Here is a 20419-nt window from a genome sequence, read left to right as displayed (position 1 = left end):
AAATAAAATTGGCTAGTAGTTTTGGATTGATACCTAGTTGGCAGTATAAAGTACTCCAAGTTGGCCCATGTTAGTCTAATTTTGCATATTTATTTATACCATAATGGCAAATGCAAACTAGTTTTCAGTAGTTAGTTATAGTCCCAAAAGGCTTTATCTATATATTGCTTCCCCCCGTCTATGGCCTGAGGTCAGCTGGGATAGGCTCCAGCACCCCTACGACCTTAGTGAGGATAAAGCGGTTCAGAAAATGAGATGAGATTATATTTATGTCTATTTGTGTCTATATGTGTCCATTTGCCCACAATAACAAGAGAGGGTCATATATGGACAGCTCCAAAAAGCACAAAAGTGCATTTGAAAATCAATGCATATTTTGCATGTTTTTTTTAATTTATTTTTGATCGTCCAAATCTGATTCAATTCAGAAAATAATATTGATTTAAGGTGTTATTTTAACGCTACATTTCTGGGACGTACATTTCACAGCGCAGCACTTTCATTCATCGACGTGAGCGAAACTCGATTACGTCGTGGCAGAGGAAAAGCAAACGCTCCACGATAAACAGATTGCCTCAGTTCGGCGTTACATTCGCCCCAGCTTTTTTTCATTGCACACATTGAAACACTACAGTAGTTTTATTGCAGCGCAAAGCTTTTAAAAGACAGGTTTCCATGGACACCGACTTGAGTTTCTCTTCACGTCGGTCACCTGTGGTGTGTTTACACGGCTGTGTGGCGTCCAGCCAGACTCTCGCTTCCGCTGTTGGACTGGGTGAGTGTGCAAAGTTGTTATGAGTACAGTAATACCTCGATTATCGCGGTGACCGGACAACCCCCGCGTGGAGTAAAAATCCCCATTGATAATAATAATTTAAAAAAAAAATCAGGGCTCAGCAGTTCTAGTAGTAAGAGTGGCTCTAGAGCAGGGGTAGGGAACCTATGGCTCAGGAGCCACATGTGGCTCTTTTGATGGGTGGATCTGACTCTCCGCTAACCTGCGAGTTAAAATATGGAAACCAGTTACTACATTTAGAGCTGCTTTATTTTTTTTTTGCAACAGAGTCTTCTGGAATGCATACTCTCATTTATTAGCAACTGCATAAGAATGTCAAAAGTAGTTTTTTCCACTTTAAAAGTGGTGAAATTGCTAAAAACATAGGCACCCATTTATATGTATTTTGACTTTTAAATTTGGAGAATGGCTCTCAAGGAATAACATTGGAAAATATGAATTGTTTATTGTTCCCAACCCCTGCTCTAGAGTCTAGAGCACCTGTGTCAAAGTGGTGGCCGGTGGGCCAAATCTGGCCCACCGCATCATTTTTTGTTGCCCGAGAAAGTAAATGATGAGTGCCAACTTACTGTTTTAAGATGAAATTCAAATGAAGATTGTGGATTATTCCATGTTTCCTCATTTTCAATCAATAATTGCAAACATTTGTACTAATTTAAATGTCCAATTAGCACAATTGAGAAAACTGTCAATTTATTAATCAATTAATTTTGGCAGCCTAGTTGGAAGACATAATGGCCCTCCAGTGTGAATCGAAACTACCGATGAATGAATTTACAAAATATTACATATAATCAATCAAACAAGCTTCATTAGAATCAAATTGTAGCAGACTGTAATGTCGGGGAATATTGAATCATGTGACGAAATTTGTGGCTTTCACCCCTAACAGCAAATATGGCCCATTTATGACATACACATAACACACATTTGTTGAAAATATCAAACTTTTGCATGATGTGTCACCCTTACAATAGAATTCACATGTGTACATTAAATAAGACAGTATGGATGAGGACTCCTGGTTTTGAACTGTGCAGTAGTACTTCACCAATAAGCATTGGTTCGTCTATTTATCCAGATGTTCTGAAGCGCGGTGGTAATGCTGCAGATGCTGCGGTCGCCGTAGCAGCAGCTCTAGCAGTTACAGAACCATGCAGCACCGGCCTTGGTGGCGATGCCTTCTGCCTGTTCTTTAACAGCAGCACCGGTGAGATCAAAGGGATAAACGGCAGGTCGGCACTTGTCTTTTTATTTTCATATTGACTTTATAGTACATGGGTGTCCAAACCATTGATCAAAGCCCGTAGTGGGTGTAGGTTTTCAGTCCAACCGAAAAAAAAATCTCACTAATCTGGTGTCTTAAATGTGCTATCAGAAGATTGCCGTTAGGTCCTCCTGGTTTCAGAAGAACCCTCATGGGTTAAACTGTCTGTGCTGGATCAGTTGGAACAAAAATGTGCACCCACTGCGACCCTTTGTGGAATTGGTTGGGCACCCCTGTTATAGTATATACTGAAAGCATTCTCTCTTTTGTGATATAGTGGTCGTTCTCCCAAAGGCCTGACTCTGGAGTACCTAAAGGGTCGGATGTACAGTGCTAATGATCCCCCTCCAGTGTTTGATGCTCTGAATGTTACAGTACCGGGGGCACCTGCGTGCTGGTGTGATACCATAGAGATGTTTGGTAGTCATAAGGTTTGAATGTCTTGCTTTTTTTTATGTCTATGTATGAGTAAGTAGGCCATAAATCAATTCATTTATCTTAAAAATGTGTATTTCAACAAATCATTGACATACTACACCACAAGCAGTCACAGCCATTCATGCAAAGAAAGTATGGGAGAAGATAGTACAAATTCAAGACTCACAGACACTTCACTGGATTAGTGTTTGGCTTATCCAATTGAAAACTTTCACGCAAACATTTATGTTTCTCGTCAATGTATCATTGGATGTTGGCTTCAAGATTCCAAAGAGAAATAACAAAGTTCTCCTAGAAGTTGTGTGGCTTTTTTCCCCCCTATTTCTCAGTCTCAGTGAACATTCGATGCTGTCCATAGTTGTAAATGTAACTTAACATACAATTTTTGCGACCTGCTATAAATTATTAGGCTTAAAAATTAGTTGCGATGAATAGGTATGTTTTATGGTCCATGTTCTTCATCTCAAATTCTCCAAAATATGGGTTTAAAGAAAATGGTACATTTTCCAATACAATGGATGGAAATGTAGTGAAAAATACTGTACGTTATATTTGCTTGATGTTCCATTTGCACAAAAGCAGTGTTTTTTATGGTTTTTCTTCCAATTTCTTATCTGGAAATTCTGGTGACAGTGATGAATTGCTATATTGAAAATTATGAAATCTTATCTAGGGCACCTGAGTAGACTAGAACAGACCATTAAAGCAAAGTTTTTCCATGTTTGTGATAAAACATATCTTTGAATAAGAACCCAGTCAGACACTGTGAATGAACTTAAAAATAGTCTTATCACCTGTCCAGATTCAATTATAACTCACTGTCGTATATTTCTTTTCAAAACAATGAATCATACTTCCTGCTTTATTTCCAGTGAGGTAATCTGCATGTGTTTCCTTTGCTGCTTCCCATAGCTGGCCTTGCAGGAGGTGCTCAATGGGGCAGTGGAACTAGCTGAGGTGGGGTTTCCTGTTGCTGAAGTCACCGCTCACCATTGGAAACAGTGGGTTGGTAAACTACGAGATGCTGGAAGGGAACTGGATGGAGCCCTGCTGATTGACAATGAACCACCCAAACATGGACAACTATTTCGTAACCCTGCCCTAGCCCAAACTCTCAAGGTACACCAATCAAACAAAAATAAGAATAACTTTGAATACATATGCATTGCCAAAATGAATACTTGGGTTAGGGGATATACTTTGGTAGAATTTAATTTAGTATACCTCATTATTGTCTGCAACTTTGTCCGTTATGAATCCAAATCAGCCTAATCGTCCTGGAGGAATATTTTTCTGCTGGATGAGTACTTTACTTTTTATTGAATTCAACAATGATTTTGTATTAAGTATTTTGCAGAGTATGTCGTTGATGGTATAGAGCAGGGGTGGCCAAGTCTGGTCCTCGAGAGCCCCCAATCTGGTCTGTTTTCCACATCTCCCTCGGCCAACACACCTGAATTAAATAATCTAGATCAGTATCCAGCTTCTGGACAGTTTACAGATGAGTTGATCATTTGATTCAGGTGTAGTATAGGAGGGAAATATGGAAAACAGTCAGGGGGCTCTCGGAGACCGGACTAGGCGACCTCTGATGTAGAGTTAGATTCGTCTGACTTTGGTCCGGGCAGAGTGGGATTGATTCCCGCTCAATGGCGGTGTGATTGTGAGTATGATTGGTTGTCTTTCTCATTGTATGCCCTATGACTGACTGGGTACCTGTTTAGAGTGTAGTTTGCCTTTTATACGAAGTCAACTGGGATAGGCTCCATCCGTCAAATGTTGCAAGTGGATGGATGGATGGATATACTGCAGAGTTGGTGAACCTTATCTTAGAGACATTTAATGATTAACATAGATTGGCATGCTGACAATTGCCATGTCACAATATGGAATTACTACGCATACACATATACGACATACATTTATACTCCACCCAACCTGACATAGAGAAACAATGGCTGCGACCTCACTTTCAGTGATGTTAGGTTTCCAACTTTCCATATTATCATTTGAGGTCAATCCTCGGGGATGATGGTGTGTAAGTTCTTTGAAGTATTTACTGTCTATGACCATACACCATCCTGTTAAATACATTGATCGAGTCACATGATTAAATACGTGAACTAATAATGACTAATAATGCTAAGAATGACCGGAAGAACCATGGTTTAATCAGTTATATGGACTGGGATTGGGAAGGGAAATGATTAGCCGTATTGAATATCTTTATGAAGAGATACATGTCATATTTCTTCACACAGCGTAATGATATGGCTCAATTTCAATGCATGTTTATTTTTCTTTTCAGTCCTATTTACAAATCTCGAGACAGTTTAGCTATTTGCTAAAAGGACATTACATCCCCAGAGTAATTGCATATGGATTTATTTTGGTAGGATTCTGATTTCCTTTCCTTACATTTACTACAAATAATTTATGAAATAGGAATTGGGGCAACATGGAAAAGCAGCTTTCTATCAAGGCAGAGTTGCCCAAGCCATCACCGATATCATCATCCAACATGGAGGAGTCATGACTTTGGATGACCTCAGAAGCCATGACAGTGATGTTGTTACACCTATAAGCACAAAGTACAAGGTGACTTGAAAGTTTCAGTTGCTTATTGGATTTTTGTTTGATTGGCAAAGTTAGCAATGTAAATGATTTCATTGTGTGCTCAGGGTGTGTGCCTATGGGAGTGTCCTCCCAACAGCCAAGGGTTGGCTGCTCTGCTGTTGCTCAACATCCTGGAGAACTTCCCTCTCAAAGGTAACCATGACACTGGAAGCTTGGTCTGATGATATATGTCCAATTTCCCTTTAACACCAACCTAGCACAGATGGGGAATTTAAATTTAATGTAGCAGTGCACCTAATTCACATAACACTTAAAAAAAATACACCCAATATTGAGTGGAGCTACAAAGAGTGACCTAACTAACCTAAGTAACCTAAATGCTTGTGGCAGTAACATGATAGCTTCTTTTTCTTTTCTGTTTTCAATAATAAAATGAAGAGAATTTAAATGCTTTTGTTTATTTACAGCTTCTGGTCATAACAGTGCAGATTACATCCATATTTTTGTGGAGGCTGTACGCTTGGCTCTAACAGATGCTCATAGCTTTGTGTGTGACCCAGACCATGTGGCAATTCCACTTGAAAGCCTTCTAAAAAAAGACTTCAGCAGCCAGCGAGCACAACTCATTAACATGAACAGGTACTCCTCTGTGAGTCTCTGTGTGTTTTAGTTCGTACCGGTGTGAGACTGTCACTCTCTGTTGACTTTAGATTGGTGTGTGGACTGCTCTTGCCCTCAAGCCTCCCCCCTTTTCCCTTTGTTCCTTTTTGTACTGTCCTGCCTGGAGTGAATGTGGATTTTGGCAACAGCACCTCAGCTAAGCAAATAAGACTTTGTATCTAAGTACATAGATCAATCCCAGGTTCGGACCTTCCTGTGTGGAGTTTGTATGTTGCTTGCTTGGGTGTTTTTCCCGGGTACTCTTGTTTCCTCCCACATCCTTGGACAGTGTGGCTGACACCATCTCAGGGTGTGCCACGCCTGATGCCTGTAGTTACGAGCTGGGATAGGCTCCAGCACCCCGTGTCACTTTTGAAGATAAATGCTAATATTAATTTTTCCAATGATGTTTTGAACAACTATTTTGAAATTCACTCACATAAGATGTGTATTATTTATATTTTTATGATTATTCAATAATTCATCCAATCACAATTAATTGATTACAAATGTGACATTATTTTGTTCATACTCATGATACTGGTAAACAATAATGTCATGACAGACTAAACCATTTAGTAACCCTACTAGATATAGCAAAAGGTTATATCGACGAAATGTCCGGCGACTAAATGTCAGTTTGACGAACTGCCCGGTGACCAAACGTCCGTTTGACGAAACATCCGGGGACGAAGTGTCCATCGACAAAACGTCCGGGTACCTACAGTTTGACATAGCAGTTTTTTTTTAAACTTTTGTTTTAAATACTATAAATTACAATAAAACTGAACTTTATTGAGAAACTTAAATGTTTATCAATCGTGTGTGTCCTAGGGCCATGGATGATGTAGAGCCTTCACTGATAATAGGAAGTGACACAGTTTATTTCTGTGTGGTTGACAGTCAAGGCAATGCCTGTTCTTTCGTCAACAGCACATATATGGGCTTCGGGACCGGGCTCGTGCCAAAAGACTGTGGTTTCTCTCTTCAGGTGTGGTTATGCAGTGCCAAAATGTTTCATTTTGTGTGTTATATGCAGCAAAATTAAATTCCACTAGTCAAATTTAGTGAATAGTATAGTATAGTTTACTACCTGATCATTTCACCCTCCCATCGACAACCTATATCGAAAACCTATTCACCTATTCACATTCTCTTTTTATACAATAATGGAAATTATCTTTAGATAGTTTCTGGTTTCAGGTGTCTAATCTTCTCTCACCATTTTTTTCCTGCTAATAAAGTTTTTGATGGCCCGGTGGAGCGAGTGGTTTGCGCGTCTGCCTCGTAGCCCTGGGGTCTTTGGTTTAAATCCGGGTCATGTCCACCTGTGTGGAGTTTGCATGTTCTCCCAAGGCCTGCGTGAGTTTCCTCTGGGTACTCCGGTTTCCTGCCACATTCCAACACTCTAAATTGCCCCTAGGTATGGGTGTTAGTGTGCATGGTTGTCTGTCTCCTTGTGCCCTGCGATCGGCTTGTCACCAATTCGGAGTGTCCCTTGCCTCTGGCCCCGAGTCAGCTGGGATAGGCTCCAGCATAACCCCGCGACCCTAATGAGGATAAAGCAGTTCAGAAAATAAGATGAGATCATCACGCTGAATTCATCAGAATCAGTATTCCTATGATGTTTTGCCACATGGTTTATTTTTTTCTATCTTTGTATTCATTGCATATTTTTCTTACAGTAAAGTTGGACTTTTTTTTCCTCTTGTATATTGTGTTATTTACTCTGTCTGAACATGTAGTGATTACCAGTCATTTGACCATTGTTAGCCATCACTTTTGCAGTCATTTTAAACTATCAAACAAATGTTACTTAACACATGTTAAATCAACTTAACTCAGCAGTAACAAATAGATTGAAGTACACAATCCAAGTAAATGTACCAAAATATACTTTAAAAGCTATAGGTAAGAAAGCAGAATCACTGGAGTTAAAGGTCCATTGCTGTCAGGATTATTGATGTGTCTTCATGCTTTTGTCGATATGAATAACTTTTTTAAAATAACATAAGTATTGATTTTTTTTGTTTTTGTTTTAGTATAATGATTTGGTGAAATCTGCTGACCCCCACAGAATCGCGGGGCCAACTTCTCTCTTGATCATAACAGTAGGAATTGTGTGGCTGGAGGGAAGAGGCCATACCACACAATAATACCTGCACTCCTCACTAACTGTGCAACTAAATCTGAAAAGCTGCAACTTCTTGCCTCTTTAGGCGTAATGGGCGGGATGATGCAACCACAAGGACATGTTCAGGTATTGAGAAATATATACATAGTTCTTGTTTAGATCACAGGTCTAAAATGATTTTTGTGAAACACCTAAAAAGCAGCTAATTGTCTAATTGAGGAATAGCAGAGACTCTTTAAACTCTATACACGGTTAGTTTAGGTAAATTATTTTTTAAGAAATTAAATCAGGAAAATCTTGCACTATTCTGGAAATACAATCAAGAACAATAACAAATCTATAACCTTTCTTTTTTTAGGTTTTGTGTAACATGTTGGAGTTTGGGATGAATCCGCAGCAAGCACTTGATTCACCCAGGGTCTATGTAGAATATGACCTTAAAGGTATTGCCTGCTCTTTCAAATACGACAATAATATCTTAGCTTTACTTATCCTTTTATAGGACAATCATTTAAATCCTTGGCTGAATTATCAATGGCAGCCAATGAGCTAAATACACATACAAATATATATAACAATGATTTTAGAGTGTTATTGGAGACCATAACCACAGTTCAGGGGCATCTCTACTTACAAAATTAATTGGTTTCGGAACTTGTTTTATGAGTAGTACTTTATATAAAAATTCTCTTAATTCATTCTATGCTCCTAAAAAAACCCTAACAATTAAACCCTTTAAAAATGATCAAAGTGTCCCAATTTTGTATGAACATTGTGAGAAACATCCCAAAACGAGAGAAAATTATATGAAAATTATTTATTAAGCCATTAAAATGATTCCACAACCCCAAACCAACCCTAACCCCTAATTCTAGCCCTAATCACTGCCTTTAAGGGGTTAAGTTCTATTAAAATAGTCACTTGCCATATAATTGTTCATTAGTCATGACATACTATTTCATATTGCCTCTAGGTGTAAATTAGTGTGGTAATTATCTGCAGGCCTAATTATAACACCTTCCCTCAAGAGATAACTGATATACCAACAAGCATGCCAAGACTGACAAATCAATTGTCAGCCTCACCCCAGTATCACCTAAAATATTATATATTGTGCTCTGTAAACCATTACTTTTCCCCTAAACATCAACCCCTGCGACTTATAAAGAGATGGTACAAAATTGCAGAATGTAAAGTCAACATAGTGTTAGCATGCTTGAAACTCCATGTCTATTACTAATTCTTTTAGTAGTTTATTTCCTAATTGGTCTTTCTCTCGGCATAGAAAAGCAATGGTCAGTGAATTTGGAGGAAGGGATCCAACAGGAGGTTGCTGAGACTCTAAGAAAATGCGGCCATAAAGTTAACTGGCCAGTCACAGGTACTTTTTGGTCATTTAATGCTTGTATTTTAGTTTTCAGTCCATTGCTAATATACTGTTTAAGTTGACTTTTATCACCACAAATTCAGTTAATTATATATATATAGAACCCTGTGAAAACTTTGGTGAAAGGACCATCAGAGCAACACATTTATCGTGTAAATCTCTACTTGAAGAACAATTCTTCATTTCATGCTTGATAAAGTTTACAGCATCTACTTTGAAAGAATTGTACCCAAGTAATACAAGATATATTACCATCAATTGTAATTTGCATTTCCGTGCATTTTCCTTAAAGAATTTATTCTTGAAGTAAAGTTCTTCTTTTTTATTAGAGTTTTCATTTTGCAACTCATGAGAAATAACTGATTGTACCCTTTCTCATTTACAACATTGTGATGAAAATTTCAATTAGCTGCTTACAAAACCTCATCAAAGAACCCCGACCAAGCCTTAAGTTACGTTTTTTCTTCTTCTTTGTTTTCATTGTCGATCAATGCAGGCCACAAGAGGTCTCAGTTTGGGAGGGGACAAATCATCACAGTAGGAGATTGGTGGAACTCATCCGTCAATCACAATGACTATCCATCAAAGGTGTTGTGGGCAGGATCAGACCCCCGATCAGATGGATGTGCCATGGGATTCTAGACTGCTCCAAGTCACTTTTTAGTAGACAATTCGTTAATTTTTGCCAATTTTACAATGCTGGTAAATTGCCACATTGAGGTGTTACATTCAAGGTGGAAATTCAAACGTTACACATAAAGTAGTGGGATGGGCGAAAATAGTAATGAAGCTAAGCCTGATGTATTAGAATAAGCAGTCTCAAACCGGTCCTCAAAGAGCTGCAGGGGATGCAGGTTTTCATTCAAACTGAACTAGCAGACACCTTTTGCAAGTGTAATCAGTTGATTGCAGCGATGTGCTACTTTATTTTAGAAGACCCCTCATTGGATAAACTGTCAATATTGCATCGGTTGAAACAAAGACCAGGACCTACTGCGGCCCTTTGCGGAATCGGTTTGAGACCCCTGCACTAGAGGAAATTCTGAGATTCCATTTGTTACAATTTTAGTCTGCCAGCTAACAATTGGAATTGTGAATTAGCAATTTAGCATTGCAGTGTGTGACTGGTTTACTGTTTTTTTCACTCTTCAGTATCCTCTTTGTATTTGACCTAGCTAAGCAAAATTAATAGGAAGTCACACAGAGGGATTCCGAGATTAGTTCCTTCATTTTCTGAACTGCTTTATCCTCACAAGAAGGGCAGGGGGTGCTGGAGCCTATCCGAGAAGACATTTTAAAAACGTTTTTTAAAAATCAGATTTCTTAAATGGTAATCCACCAACATGTCAGAAATGATTTCATATAGTTTCCGCATTTTTAAGTATTTTAAATAATAATCACATGTTTTTTTTACGATATGAAGAGATGTCAATTTCTGATTGTATTTTTTTATACCTGCTTTCAAATAAACAGACCCCCAAATGGTGTTTGTTGTTGTTGTTGTTGTTGTTGCACTACAAGCGCCTGAGGATTGCCCTCAGATAGCGCTAGAGCTGCCACTGGAACGCGGATTATTTCATCCGGGGGGTAGTCGGAGGTGAGGGGCAGTCAAATGTCTCCGGCTGGATGAAAACGTAGGGTGCCACGTTCCTTGTTGGCAGCTCTGAGTGGTATTTTTTGGAATTCGCAGGCCGCAGCGAGCGGCCTCTCAGGAGACACCACGTGAAGGTTTCCAACTTTGTCTGTTTGGGAGTGCATTGCGACATACTGTACTTTCTATGTTAGGAAAACATGTTTTTTTAACTGTTTAATTAATGGCACCCTTTAATGCAGATTAATGGTTAGACTTGCATTTTGGATGTTGCAGCGAACTGAACTGCGCCCCATATTTCTATGACCCACATGGATGTGAAGGCAGTGACTGGGAAAAACCAGAAATTGATGATAGCTCTGGAAAATTACAAAATAACGCAGGAAATGGTCAATTCAACAGGAATGACAAAATGTTCCAAGTTTTGATGTTAGGTTGAAGTGGTGGAAGCTAGGATGCATATTGTCTTTTATGATTCTCTCTGCCCTTCTTAGGGCACCGGGATTTGTAGATGCTGGACAGGGTAGATTGGGGGCAGTTGATGATCTTTTGGACTGTGTTCATCACCCTTGCAGTCTTTTCCTGTCGGTGTCTGTGCAGCTTGAGGGTCACACTGACACAGCGTAGTTCACCATGCCCTCAATGGCAGACCGATGAAGGTCACCGGTTGGTGTTTTGTTGCTCCTTCCTGAGTACTCTCAGGAGATGTAGACTGCTGGCTCTCTTGACGTGCACTGTCTTGTTTGCAGCCCAAATTCGATCAGCAGAGATGTGGACCCCGAAGAATTTGAAAGTGTACAGTCGCTTCACACATTCGCAGTTGAAATACAGGGGGGGGACAAATTTAGTGGTCCAATCAGCCTATCGTGCATGTCTTTGGAATGTGTGAGGACCTGGATTTGAACCCAGGACCCCAGAGCTTTGAAGCCGACGCCCTAACCACTCGCATCACCGGGCCGCCTGACAAGTAAATGGAAAGATTTATTGTCCCATTTTGCTATTTCATTATGTTGCTGTCTGTCATGAAAGTTTTTGCATTTGAAATAGCACTATACAGTGACCCTATGCAGACCTGATTAAATTCTTAAGTAAAGTTTTAAAATAGCCATGAATTCGTTTTTGCATATTTGGATCTATATTGGGCTTAGGGATACATATGCAAAAGTAAAAAGCCAAGAAGATAAACAGCACTTTGAAATTATAATGTTTTTTATAAACAATGATTATGATGAAATAGGCAGTTATCAGATGATCAAAACTGTAATAAATGATACCCAATTTGACTACACTGCCTTAACGGAAACTGCTTGCATATGTGCAATTCCACACATGCATTTCCTGCTTCCAAACCTGAACGAGAGTATCTTAAAGTCGAAATTTTGTGTAACATTTGTAATCGGGGAAGAAGTTTTTCAACCCTCTTTTCATCCCATTTCGTCTGCAGACACTTTTTTAAACAAGTCTGGTTGTAGAAATGCTGTTAGCTTTAGCTCCCCTTTTAATCTACTACTACTTACAACCTTTAACTCATGTTGGTACTAAGGTTTTTAAAAGATTGTTGTTTTGCCCCATAATTACCCTGATTAACAGGAATTCTTACAACGGCTTGGGGGCATTTCATATTGCAGTGCAGTTTATCTGGATCTAGTGCATTCCATTTGGATTATGAGGCTGTATACAGACCTTTTCAAACCTTGAAAAATCAACTGCACTCTAGCAGCATTTAAGATTTCTAACATGGTAATATTAGAGGTAATGAAGTGCTCCTTTGACCTATATAGATGTGCTTAGTGATGGTATGACTCTCACCTACAAGGAAAGGCACAGGTAGAGAACAGTGATCCCCCATTCGTTGTGGTTAATGGGGATCAGAACACCCTGCATAGGGTGGAAAATTGCAAAGTAGATGTAGGATGTTTTGGAATGTTTAGAAAATTCTAAAGTACACTAAAAACCAAAGAAATCTGTTATTTTTTACTTTTTTTATTTGTGAAAGACTAACATACTCACACTAAAACATGAAACAGGTATATTACGAATGCAGTGTGGTTTTGCACAACTTGGGTATTGATTCAAAATTCAACTTGTCATTGTAACAATCTTAATCACTGCAAGGAAAATTAACCATGTAAAATGGATACACAACCACACACACACTTGCGTGCTCACGTGAGCATTTGGAAACTTCTGATTACAAACTCACAACAGCCATTGGTCAGAATGTTTCCTGTGTATGTGTTTCCTGGCCTATGTTGTTCCATTGCAGAAGTATCTCTGAAGGGAAGGATTATCTGTCCAACACGCAGATTCTCAGCAATTGTGCTTGTTTCCTGACCCCCAGCCAGCTGCCCTAACCATTCCATACACTCTTTCTATTCTCCTCTCAGTCCATTCCATTTTCTTCCTTTCCTCGTAGCAGTTTTGTTTTTTGGATTTTCTTACATTTTCAGCCAAGTGATGTGTTGCTCAGTAAGCTTTGCCAGATCTTTGGGTCTGGCTCTTTTACCTTTGGCTCTCTGTTGTATAGTTGCCAATCTGCTCCTCTTGTTTCCTATGGGAGAAATGACATATATACAGCTAGGACGCCTGGCCAGCTACATCTTGTACTTTGGTGGACTGGGTGGTGGAGGACTGCTGGTAAGTAAAAAACAACAACAACAACTAAGCTTCTTGTATCATTGTTATTTGTATAATGAGATCATTCTCTGAGAAGGAAAAATTAAGGAGCAATGATATGTTCATTATGTGGTATTTCAGTGACTCTATTCATTTTATTTACATGCTTAAAGAGAAAAACTTTCATAAAATGCCTCTAACTAACAGTGGAAATCGTTCTGGCTATTGAATGCATCTGGCAAATACATTTTTTTTTGGTACAAAATAGATTTTCTAAATACAAATGGTACTTTTTGCTCGAATTTAAAATGTACCTTAGTACAATAACCAAACATTATATTTAACACTCTTTGAGTCTGACAGGTAAAGTAGTTCTGTATTGACAGTCATCTAATTTGTGCATGTTAGAAATGCAGGAAATACAAACTACAATTTTTCTGTCCGTAGAGAACAAGTCACTTTCTTTGAAATCTGTATCATATTCCATATAAAATCAACTTCATTGTTTCAGAGCAGATTTGTTTATATGCAGTAAAACAGTTTTTTTCTATTGCCCATTAAAAACAGATATACTACCCGATGGCATCAATTGGAAACCAGAAATCATTTAAATTTGGATCTATATTGGCCAATTCTATCCCTTTATTATTACAACTTTGTTGTTGTATTTTTGGTCAGTATCAGTCTATGTACTTTGTCCCCTGAGAACAGTAACGTTCTGTGTGAATAAACAGTAAATCCTTCTAAATGGTACCAATCTCTGGGGTTTATGCTCCCACTCAGCCTTTCACTTTGTTTGGGTTCAATAGGAGAAATAGATTAGAAATCATATTTTACTTTCTAATTTTAGTTTGTTTTCATGATGCAATTTTGAGAATTTGCTTTTACTCATTTTTTATTTGCTAAAATATATATTTGGAGGGATCTATGACTAAAATGAGTCCTTATTATGGTCAGGGCTTCTACTTTTATTTTTACTTGGTGGAAATCTTCCTATAGTCTGAAGACACCTAATACAATGGTTGAGAAACTACATTAAGATGTATTCTTCCTCCCATAATACTTTTCTGTGTCTATAACGACAACACTGATTTGATGGTATTGTGTGTGTGCTGTGCACGTTTGCTTGGGAAAAAGAGAGACCTTGGGAACTTCCCTCCCTCTAGGATGTGACTGAACTTCCTGTGAGCAATAAGGACAGATGGGGGCAAGGAACGTTGGATAACTAAAAGGAATGTGAAATTACTCATCATAAATGAATGGAAGTTTGTCATGCCCTCCTTTTTTAAGCAAATACAATACCACTGATCATCTCATCTCATTTTCTGAACCGCTTTATTCTCATTGGGGGGGGGGGGGGGGGGGGTCATAGTGGGTGCTGGAGCTTATGCTATTGGTGGCCAGACGGACCACCATGCACACTAACACCCATAACTAGTGGCAATTTAGAGTGTTCAATCAGCCTACCATTCCTATTTTTGGAATATGGGAGGAAATCCACAAAGGCAAATACCATATAGGGGGGTCGTGGCCTGGATTTGAACCCAGGACCCTCAAACTGGGAGGCCCACATGCTAACCACTCACACCACCGGGCCGCTTCACTGATCCGTATCAAGATTTTCTTTTATAAATAATCTGTAATATGTATGATTAATTTCTCTTTGGTAGATTATATAGCAGACAAACACGTTCATATTTAAGAAGTAGAAATATATTTAGAAGAGTTAAGGACAGTGTGGAATTAAAATTTAGACAAATAAAGCCAGGCACATGACTTTAGGGCACACTTGTTGCTTCTGTATTTGAATAACATGAATACAGTTATTGGAGCACATATTTTGTTTAGTAAGATCATCAATCTTGAGAAAGGGTATTTAAACTGCCCATTTGCAAGTGTTTCTTCTCTTTGCACATTCTCATTTAGCCTCAACACAACTCACAAATAACCTGAAAACAAAGGGTGAATTCACCTATTTTGTTATGCACCAAAATATTTTTGGTCTGGACTTTTTGTTGCATTTACGTTTCAGACATTTTTTCAAGCAATCCAGCATTTGACAACAAACTGGTAAAATATAGAAGTAAACAATCATTGATCTCCACCTTGCAACACTCGTATTGTCATGGTTCGTTTGGCGAACCAGAGGATGTTGCAATATTGATAGGGTAAATATACAGAAGACATTCTGTCTACTCAATGCTCCATACCAAACCCCGTCCCAAGTTGGCTTTTGTAGTGCTAATCAAACAATTTCCAGCCCATTACGTGCAAATAGATGTGTGCTTCCAGATTTGATCCGCACAATGTAATTTCCCGAATACGGGATGAATAAAGTTATCCAATCCAATCCAAGTACCAGAGTTCACTGTTTTGTATTGACAGCGCGCACCACACACTTTAGGTGTGTTCCAGTTTAAACAGGGTATGTGTGAATACGCCTAAAGATCGTAGTTTTACGCAATTATTCCATCAACGGCTGGGTTTTTAGTCCAAGAATACTGTAGGGCACTTTTTCACCAATCTAGTGTCTTTCAAGTATAATCAGTTGATCGTCAGTTGATAGTCAGTTGTAACTAGTGTCTGCAGAAATCTCATTGGATAAATATCAAGAGATTAAAAATCGAACTGTTACAAGGTTAAAATTGAAATATGAAATCATAGATTTTACTATGAAAAGCAGTGTCCAATCAGCCTGCCATGCATGTTTTTGGAATGTGGGAGGAAACCGGAGTACCCAGAGAAAACCTACGCAGGCCCTGAGGAACATAAAATTCCACACAGGTGGACGTGACCTAGAGTTGAACCCAGGAGCCCCAAGATGTGAGGCCGATGTGCTAACCACTCGCTTCACCGAGCCTCCCATATAGTGTTAAACTAAAATTGGTCATCCCACAAATAGTGATTTTTTAAGGAACACTTTGAAAATCATTACACCCAAACTTTTTCTGAGTTGGGAATTTCTGTAACATTTGTTTGCAAATAACACAATTTCCTGTTATATTTTAGATGCTTGTTCCTGCTATAACCTTCATCACTTTGGGAAAATGCAGTTGCTGTTGGAATGAGAGTTTTATGGTAAGATACTCACCAAACAGCATATAATATTTACTTTTTCATCATGGCAATATCACTATGCAATGCATTTTCATGTATTAATTTCTCAAAACAAAACAATTTCTGATTAGCATTTGTGTCAGCGATTACACTACGCCCTTTGGTAAGTGGTATGATAATTCTAATCCAGCCGTGATTATTAAACAGTGCTCCCTTTGTTGGTTAACACGCAACACAATAGACTTGGCGCACACATGTCAAGCCACATTTGCAGATGCAGTGTGTGTTCGAAGAGCAGCTGCCACATTACTTATTTGTTTCATTATACAATACATCTTATTGGTTATTGTGAACCTTTTAGAGCAATTGTCTGCATATTTACAAAGCAAACAATATGACTACATTATCCACGCTACACTTACTCAATTTATTTACCGTATTTTCTGGTCTATAAGTCGCACCAGCCAAATAATGCATAATTGAGAAGGGAAAAAAACATATATAAGTCGCACTGGATTGTATACTGGTGTGTACTGTATACAAAAGTCACATTTTTAGGGGAAATTTATCTGATAAAATCCAACATTAAAAACATACATATCATGTTGAAAGGTAATTTAAAATAAAAATAAAATAGAGCAGGCTGATTAGTGTACGGTATATACTAACGTTACATGACTGACATGGCTGCTAATTATGTAACATGTTAAGAGATATTCAGATAACTCTTGCATAAAGAACATGCTAACAAGTTTACCAAACTATCAGTTTTACTCCAAATTGCTAAATCCAATGACAATGCCTTTCCTGTATCTGCATTCTCATCCTCCCACAACTGTCACAATGAAATTTCCCGAATACGGGATGAATAAATGTATCCAATCCAAAACAATCTTTATCCTCAATGTTACTTTTAAATAACTCCCCCAACTCGGGAGGTAGACGATGCGTTAATAATAAAAAAAAAGTTAATAATTTCACGCATAAATAGCACCAGAGTATAATAAATCAAAAACTGCGATTTATAATCTGACAAATATGGTAATTAATGATGTATTCTGTTGCCATCCAGATGTGTGGGTCAGTGTTGGCTGCAATGGTGGGTATGATCGGGGCAAGCTACTGCTTCATCATCTCAGGCCTAGCCTTAATACAGGGTCCACAGTGCTTCACTTCCTACGGGTGGGCTTACCCATTTGCAGATCAAGGAGGACGGTAGGTGCATACTGTCTACAATCTCATCTAATTTTCTGAACCGCGGGGGTGCTGGAGCCCATCCCAGCCCGACTCTATGTCAGAGGCAGGAGACAGCCTGAATTAGTGGCCATCTGATTGCACACACACTCACACTCATACCTTAGGGAAATTTAGAGTGTCAACCATGCCTATCATGCATGTTTTTGGAATGTGGGAGGAAACTGTTGTACCCAGAAGAAACCTACACAGACTCAGGGAGAACACTCAAACTTTACACAGGTGGACGTGACCTGGATTTGAACCCAGGACCCCAGAGCTGTGAGGCCGACACCCTAACCACTTGTTCCACTGGGGCACCCACTGTCACAATAATTTGGGCTAATATGCTTTCACTGCATAAGCAAAAATAATTTATGACATAACTAATGTATAGTGGGAATGACATAACTAACAATGACGAATGGAAGAGTACATTTGTTTGTCCCAATATTTTCTGGTTAATGGAAATCGACCTAGATTGTTGATTGGCAGATAATACATAATGTTCAAAATTAAAAATATTTGAATTCACTATATGAACTTCACTAAATGTTTCTCGTTAATTTGATTGGAGTTTTATATTCTCACCACTACAAAAATTGAATCAATTTTCTATTAAGGGAGTTGGTGTTTGTTAAATCCCTTGATGTATCCTTAAATAGTCAAGTAAATCAACAACATCAATGAAAGTTTTGGCAGTAAATATCTTGATTGGCCTTTGGATCATTTAAAATGAAAAAAGGGAAGAGCCTCCCAATGGTATAGTGCTTCTTTCGCCTGACTTTTGCGGACGGTATGGGTTCGACCCGATTCAGAAGTGGCGTGATTGTGAGTGTGAATGGTTGTCTGTCTTTATGTGTACTCTACGACTGAGCGGCAACCAATTGAGAACGTAGTCCGCCTTTCGCCCAAAGTCAGCTGGGATAGGATTTAGCAACAATTGACACTGACAAAGATAAGTGGTGTGGAAAATGAATGAATGAGAGAGGAAAAAGCAGGTGAATTTGTTTCGGCAGTTTAACAATGCAGGATAAATATAAAAAAAACAGGTTAAACACTCTTGATTGCTCCTAGGTATGAGTGTGTCTGTGAATGGTTGCCCGTCTCCTTGTGCCCTGCGATTGGCTGGCCAAGAATTCAGGGTGTGCCCTGCCTGGTGGCCATAGTTAGCTGGAATGTGAGGATAAGTGGTATGTACAATGAATTAATTAATACACATTATTGAGCAAAATTCTTTCCAGGCGATGTACATGATATTGAACTCCACAGTAACAAACTTCAATGTAGTATTAAAACCTAAGTTTAAAACTAACACTTTGAGACACTCAGAATTACTACGACTAAGTAAAATTAAGCAGGATAGAATGAAAATATGTACATCAATAAAAATATGCTACAAAATATAAAATATTTTCTCAATTTCCATTTTGTCAGAATATTTTTGTATGTGCATTCCTGCATTTCTTGATTTTCTTTACTGTATCTCTGTTTCAGATATTTGCTGCAATCAGATGCATGGTCCGTATGCCTCCAGCCAATGCACATTGTTGAGTGGAATGTGACCCTGTTGTGTGTCCTGTTGGGCTTAGCGGTGCTAGAGTTCATCCTATGCCTCTTACAACTCGGCAATGGTTTAGTCAACGCTGTCTGTCGACCTTGTTGCTACAAGCAAGAGTACAGTTTGAATGCTTAGAAGTTAAAAACAACACATTTACTTACGGCTAAATTTAAATTGCAATGTCTACTGTGCAGCATGCATGCCTCAGCTCAGATCCATTAGTGTTTAAAAAAAAGCACACAGCAACAAAACTGATGCAGTGTTCCCTCGGTTATCGCGGTTAATGGGGACCGGGACCCCCCGCAATAGCTGCATTTCCGTGAAGTAGGCGTGCTCCTTCAAAAATGCTTAAAGAAACGTATAACACGTGCACAAAAGCACCACCAAACAAAAACATCATAGTAGTCCGGATGGAGGATCTTCTGCAGTTTTTTTTTGCACGTAAGAAACATCGTTAGGAGTTGTGAACAGTTTTTTTGGGCGATGAAGATGCGCCTGTAAACAGCCATGACGTCATCAATGCGATTCCTGAACTCTCACCATGTTATTGACCATTTCCTTGTCCTTTTTTTGATGCAATTACTAATTCTTATTGAATATTTTGTTTCCCCCGCTTGTAAAATGGTGTAATTTATAATTTTAACTTAATATCTTAATTTTTTTTATTTTTTATTTTCCTGAAAAAAATCCACGAAGTTCTGCGTCCGCGATAGCTGAAGCGCGAAGTAGCGAGGGAACACTGTATTTCACAATACATATTTGTAGTCCATAAAATAAAGGAGAAGAACAAAGAAGAAGCACTTCACTGCAATTGAGGTATTGGGTTCATTAAGTCGACTGTTCTTATTTTGTTATGAATAATATAGATGTGCACAGACATTCATTTTGAAGACTTTTATATGTCATACTTGTTTCTGTTAATATAGAATAATATAGAACTATCATATGTTTTTATCACCAATTGATTTGAGACTGTTGGGCGATAAAGAAGACAAAAAACTATTGAATAATCGTTATTTGTTCGATAATTAACTGAAGCGGTCTTCTAAACGTTTTCTTTTGAGTTTAGTGAAAGAAAAATGCATTAATTAATATTACTATT

At 38.5% G+C, this 20419-nt stretch overlaps 2 protein-coding genes across 3 annotated transcripts; both read left to right on the top strand.

Annotated features, from left to right (window-relative positions):
* The first annotated feature begins 521 nt into the window (after nt 1-521).
* On the top strand, nt 522-10000 carry LOC144196793 (glutathione hydrolase-like YwrD proenzyme). Of its 2 annotated transcripts, XM_077717231.1 has the most exons (12): nt 522-775; nt 1878-2031; nt 2341-2494; nt 3414-3620; nt 4947-5099; nt 5183-5270; nt 5546-5717; nt 6573-6729; nt 7816-7998; nt 8231-8315; nt 9158-9253; nt 9756-10000. In XM_077717231.1, exons 1-12 carry the CDS (start codon nt 676-678, stop codon nt 9899-9901), a joined length of 1695 nt encoding a protein of 564 aa, XP_077573357.1. In that variant the 5' UTR covers nt 522-675; the 3' UTR covers nt 9902-10000. The 2 variants fall into 2 exon arrangements, with proteins under 2 accessions (XP_077573357.1, XP_077573358.1); XM_077717232.1 differs by lacking the exon at nt 6573-6729 and having other exon boundaries at nt 5546-5727.
* A 3088-nt stretch (nt 10001-13088) lies between these two features.
* On the top strand, nt 13089-19711 carry tm4sf1 (transmembrane 4 L six family member 1). Its single transcript, XM_077717289.1, has 4 exons — nt 13089-13487; nt 16476-16544; nt 17596-17738; nt 19254-19711. The coding sequence occupies exons 1-4, from the start codon at nt 13308-13310 to the stop codon at nt 19450-19452; spliced, it is 591 nt and encodes a 196-aa protein (XP_077573415.1). The 5' UTR covers nt 13089-13307; the 3' UTR covers nt 19453-19711.
* Nucleotides 19712-20419: the final 708 nt, after the last annotated feature.

Source organism: Stigmatopora nigra, chromosome 5, assembly GCF_051989575.1.
Source record: "Stigmatopora nigra isolate UIUO_SnigA chromosome 5, RoL_Snig_1.1, whole genome shotgun sequence".
NCBI classification, from domain to species: Eukaryota; Metazoa; Chordata; class Actinopteri; order Syngnathiformes; family Syngnathidae; genus Stigmatopora; species Stigmatopora nigra.
This window is presented reverse-complemented; position numbering and strand designations above follow the sequence as displayed.

Bases quoted from the DNA above. Each gene is read 5' to 3' on its own strand.
- LOC144196793 (XM_077717231.1), top strand. From the start codon at position 676: ATGGACACCGACTTGAGTTTCTCTTCACGTCGGTCACCTGTGGTGTGT. The intron at 776-1,877 runs GTGAGTGTGCAA...CTATTTATCCAG, and splicing joins CGCTTCCGCTGTTGGACTGG to ATGTTCTGAAGCGCGGTGGT. The intron at 5,100-5,182 runs GTGACTTGAAAG...TTGTGTGCTCAG, and splicing joins CTATAAGCACAAAGTACAAG to GGTGTGTGCCTATGGGAGTG.
- tm4sf1 (XM_077717289.1), top strand. From the start codon at position 13,308: ATGTGTTGCTCAGTAAGCTTTGCCAGATCTTTGGGTCTGGCTCTTTTA. The intron at 13,488-16,475 runs GTAAGTAAAAAA...GTTATATTTTAG, and splicing joins TGGGTGGTGGAGGACTGCTG to ATGCTTGTTCCTGCTATAAC. The intron at 17,739-19,253 runs GTAGGTGCATAC...TCTCTGTTTCAG, and splicing joins TTTGCAGATCAAGGAGGACG to ATATTTGCTGCAATCAGATG.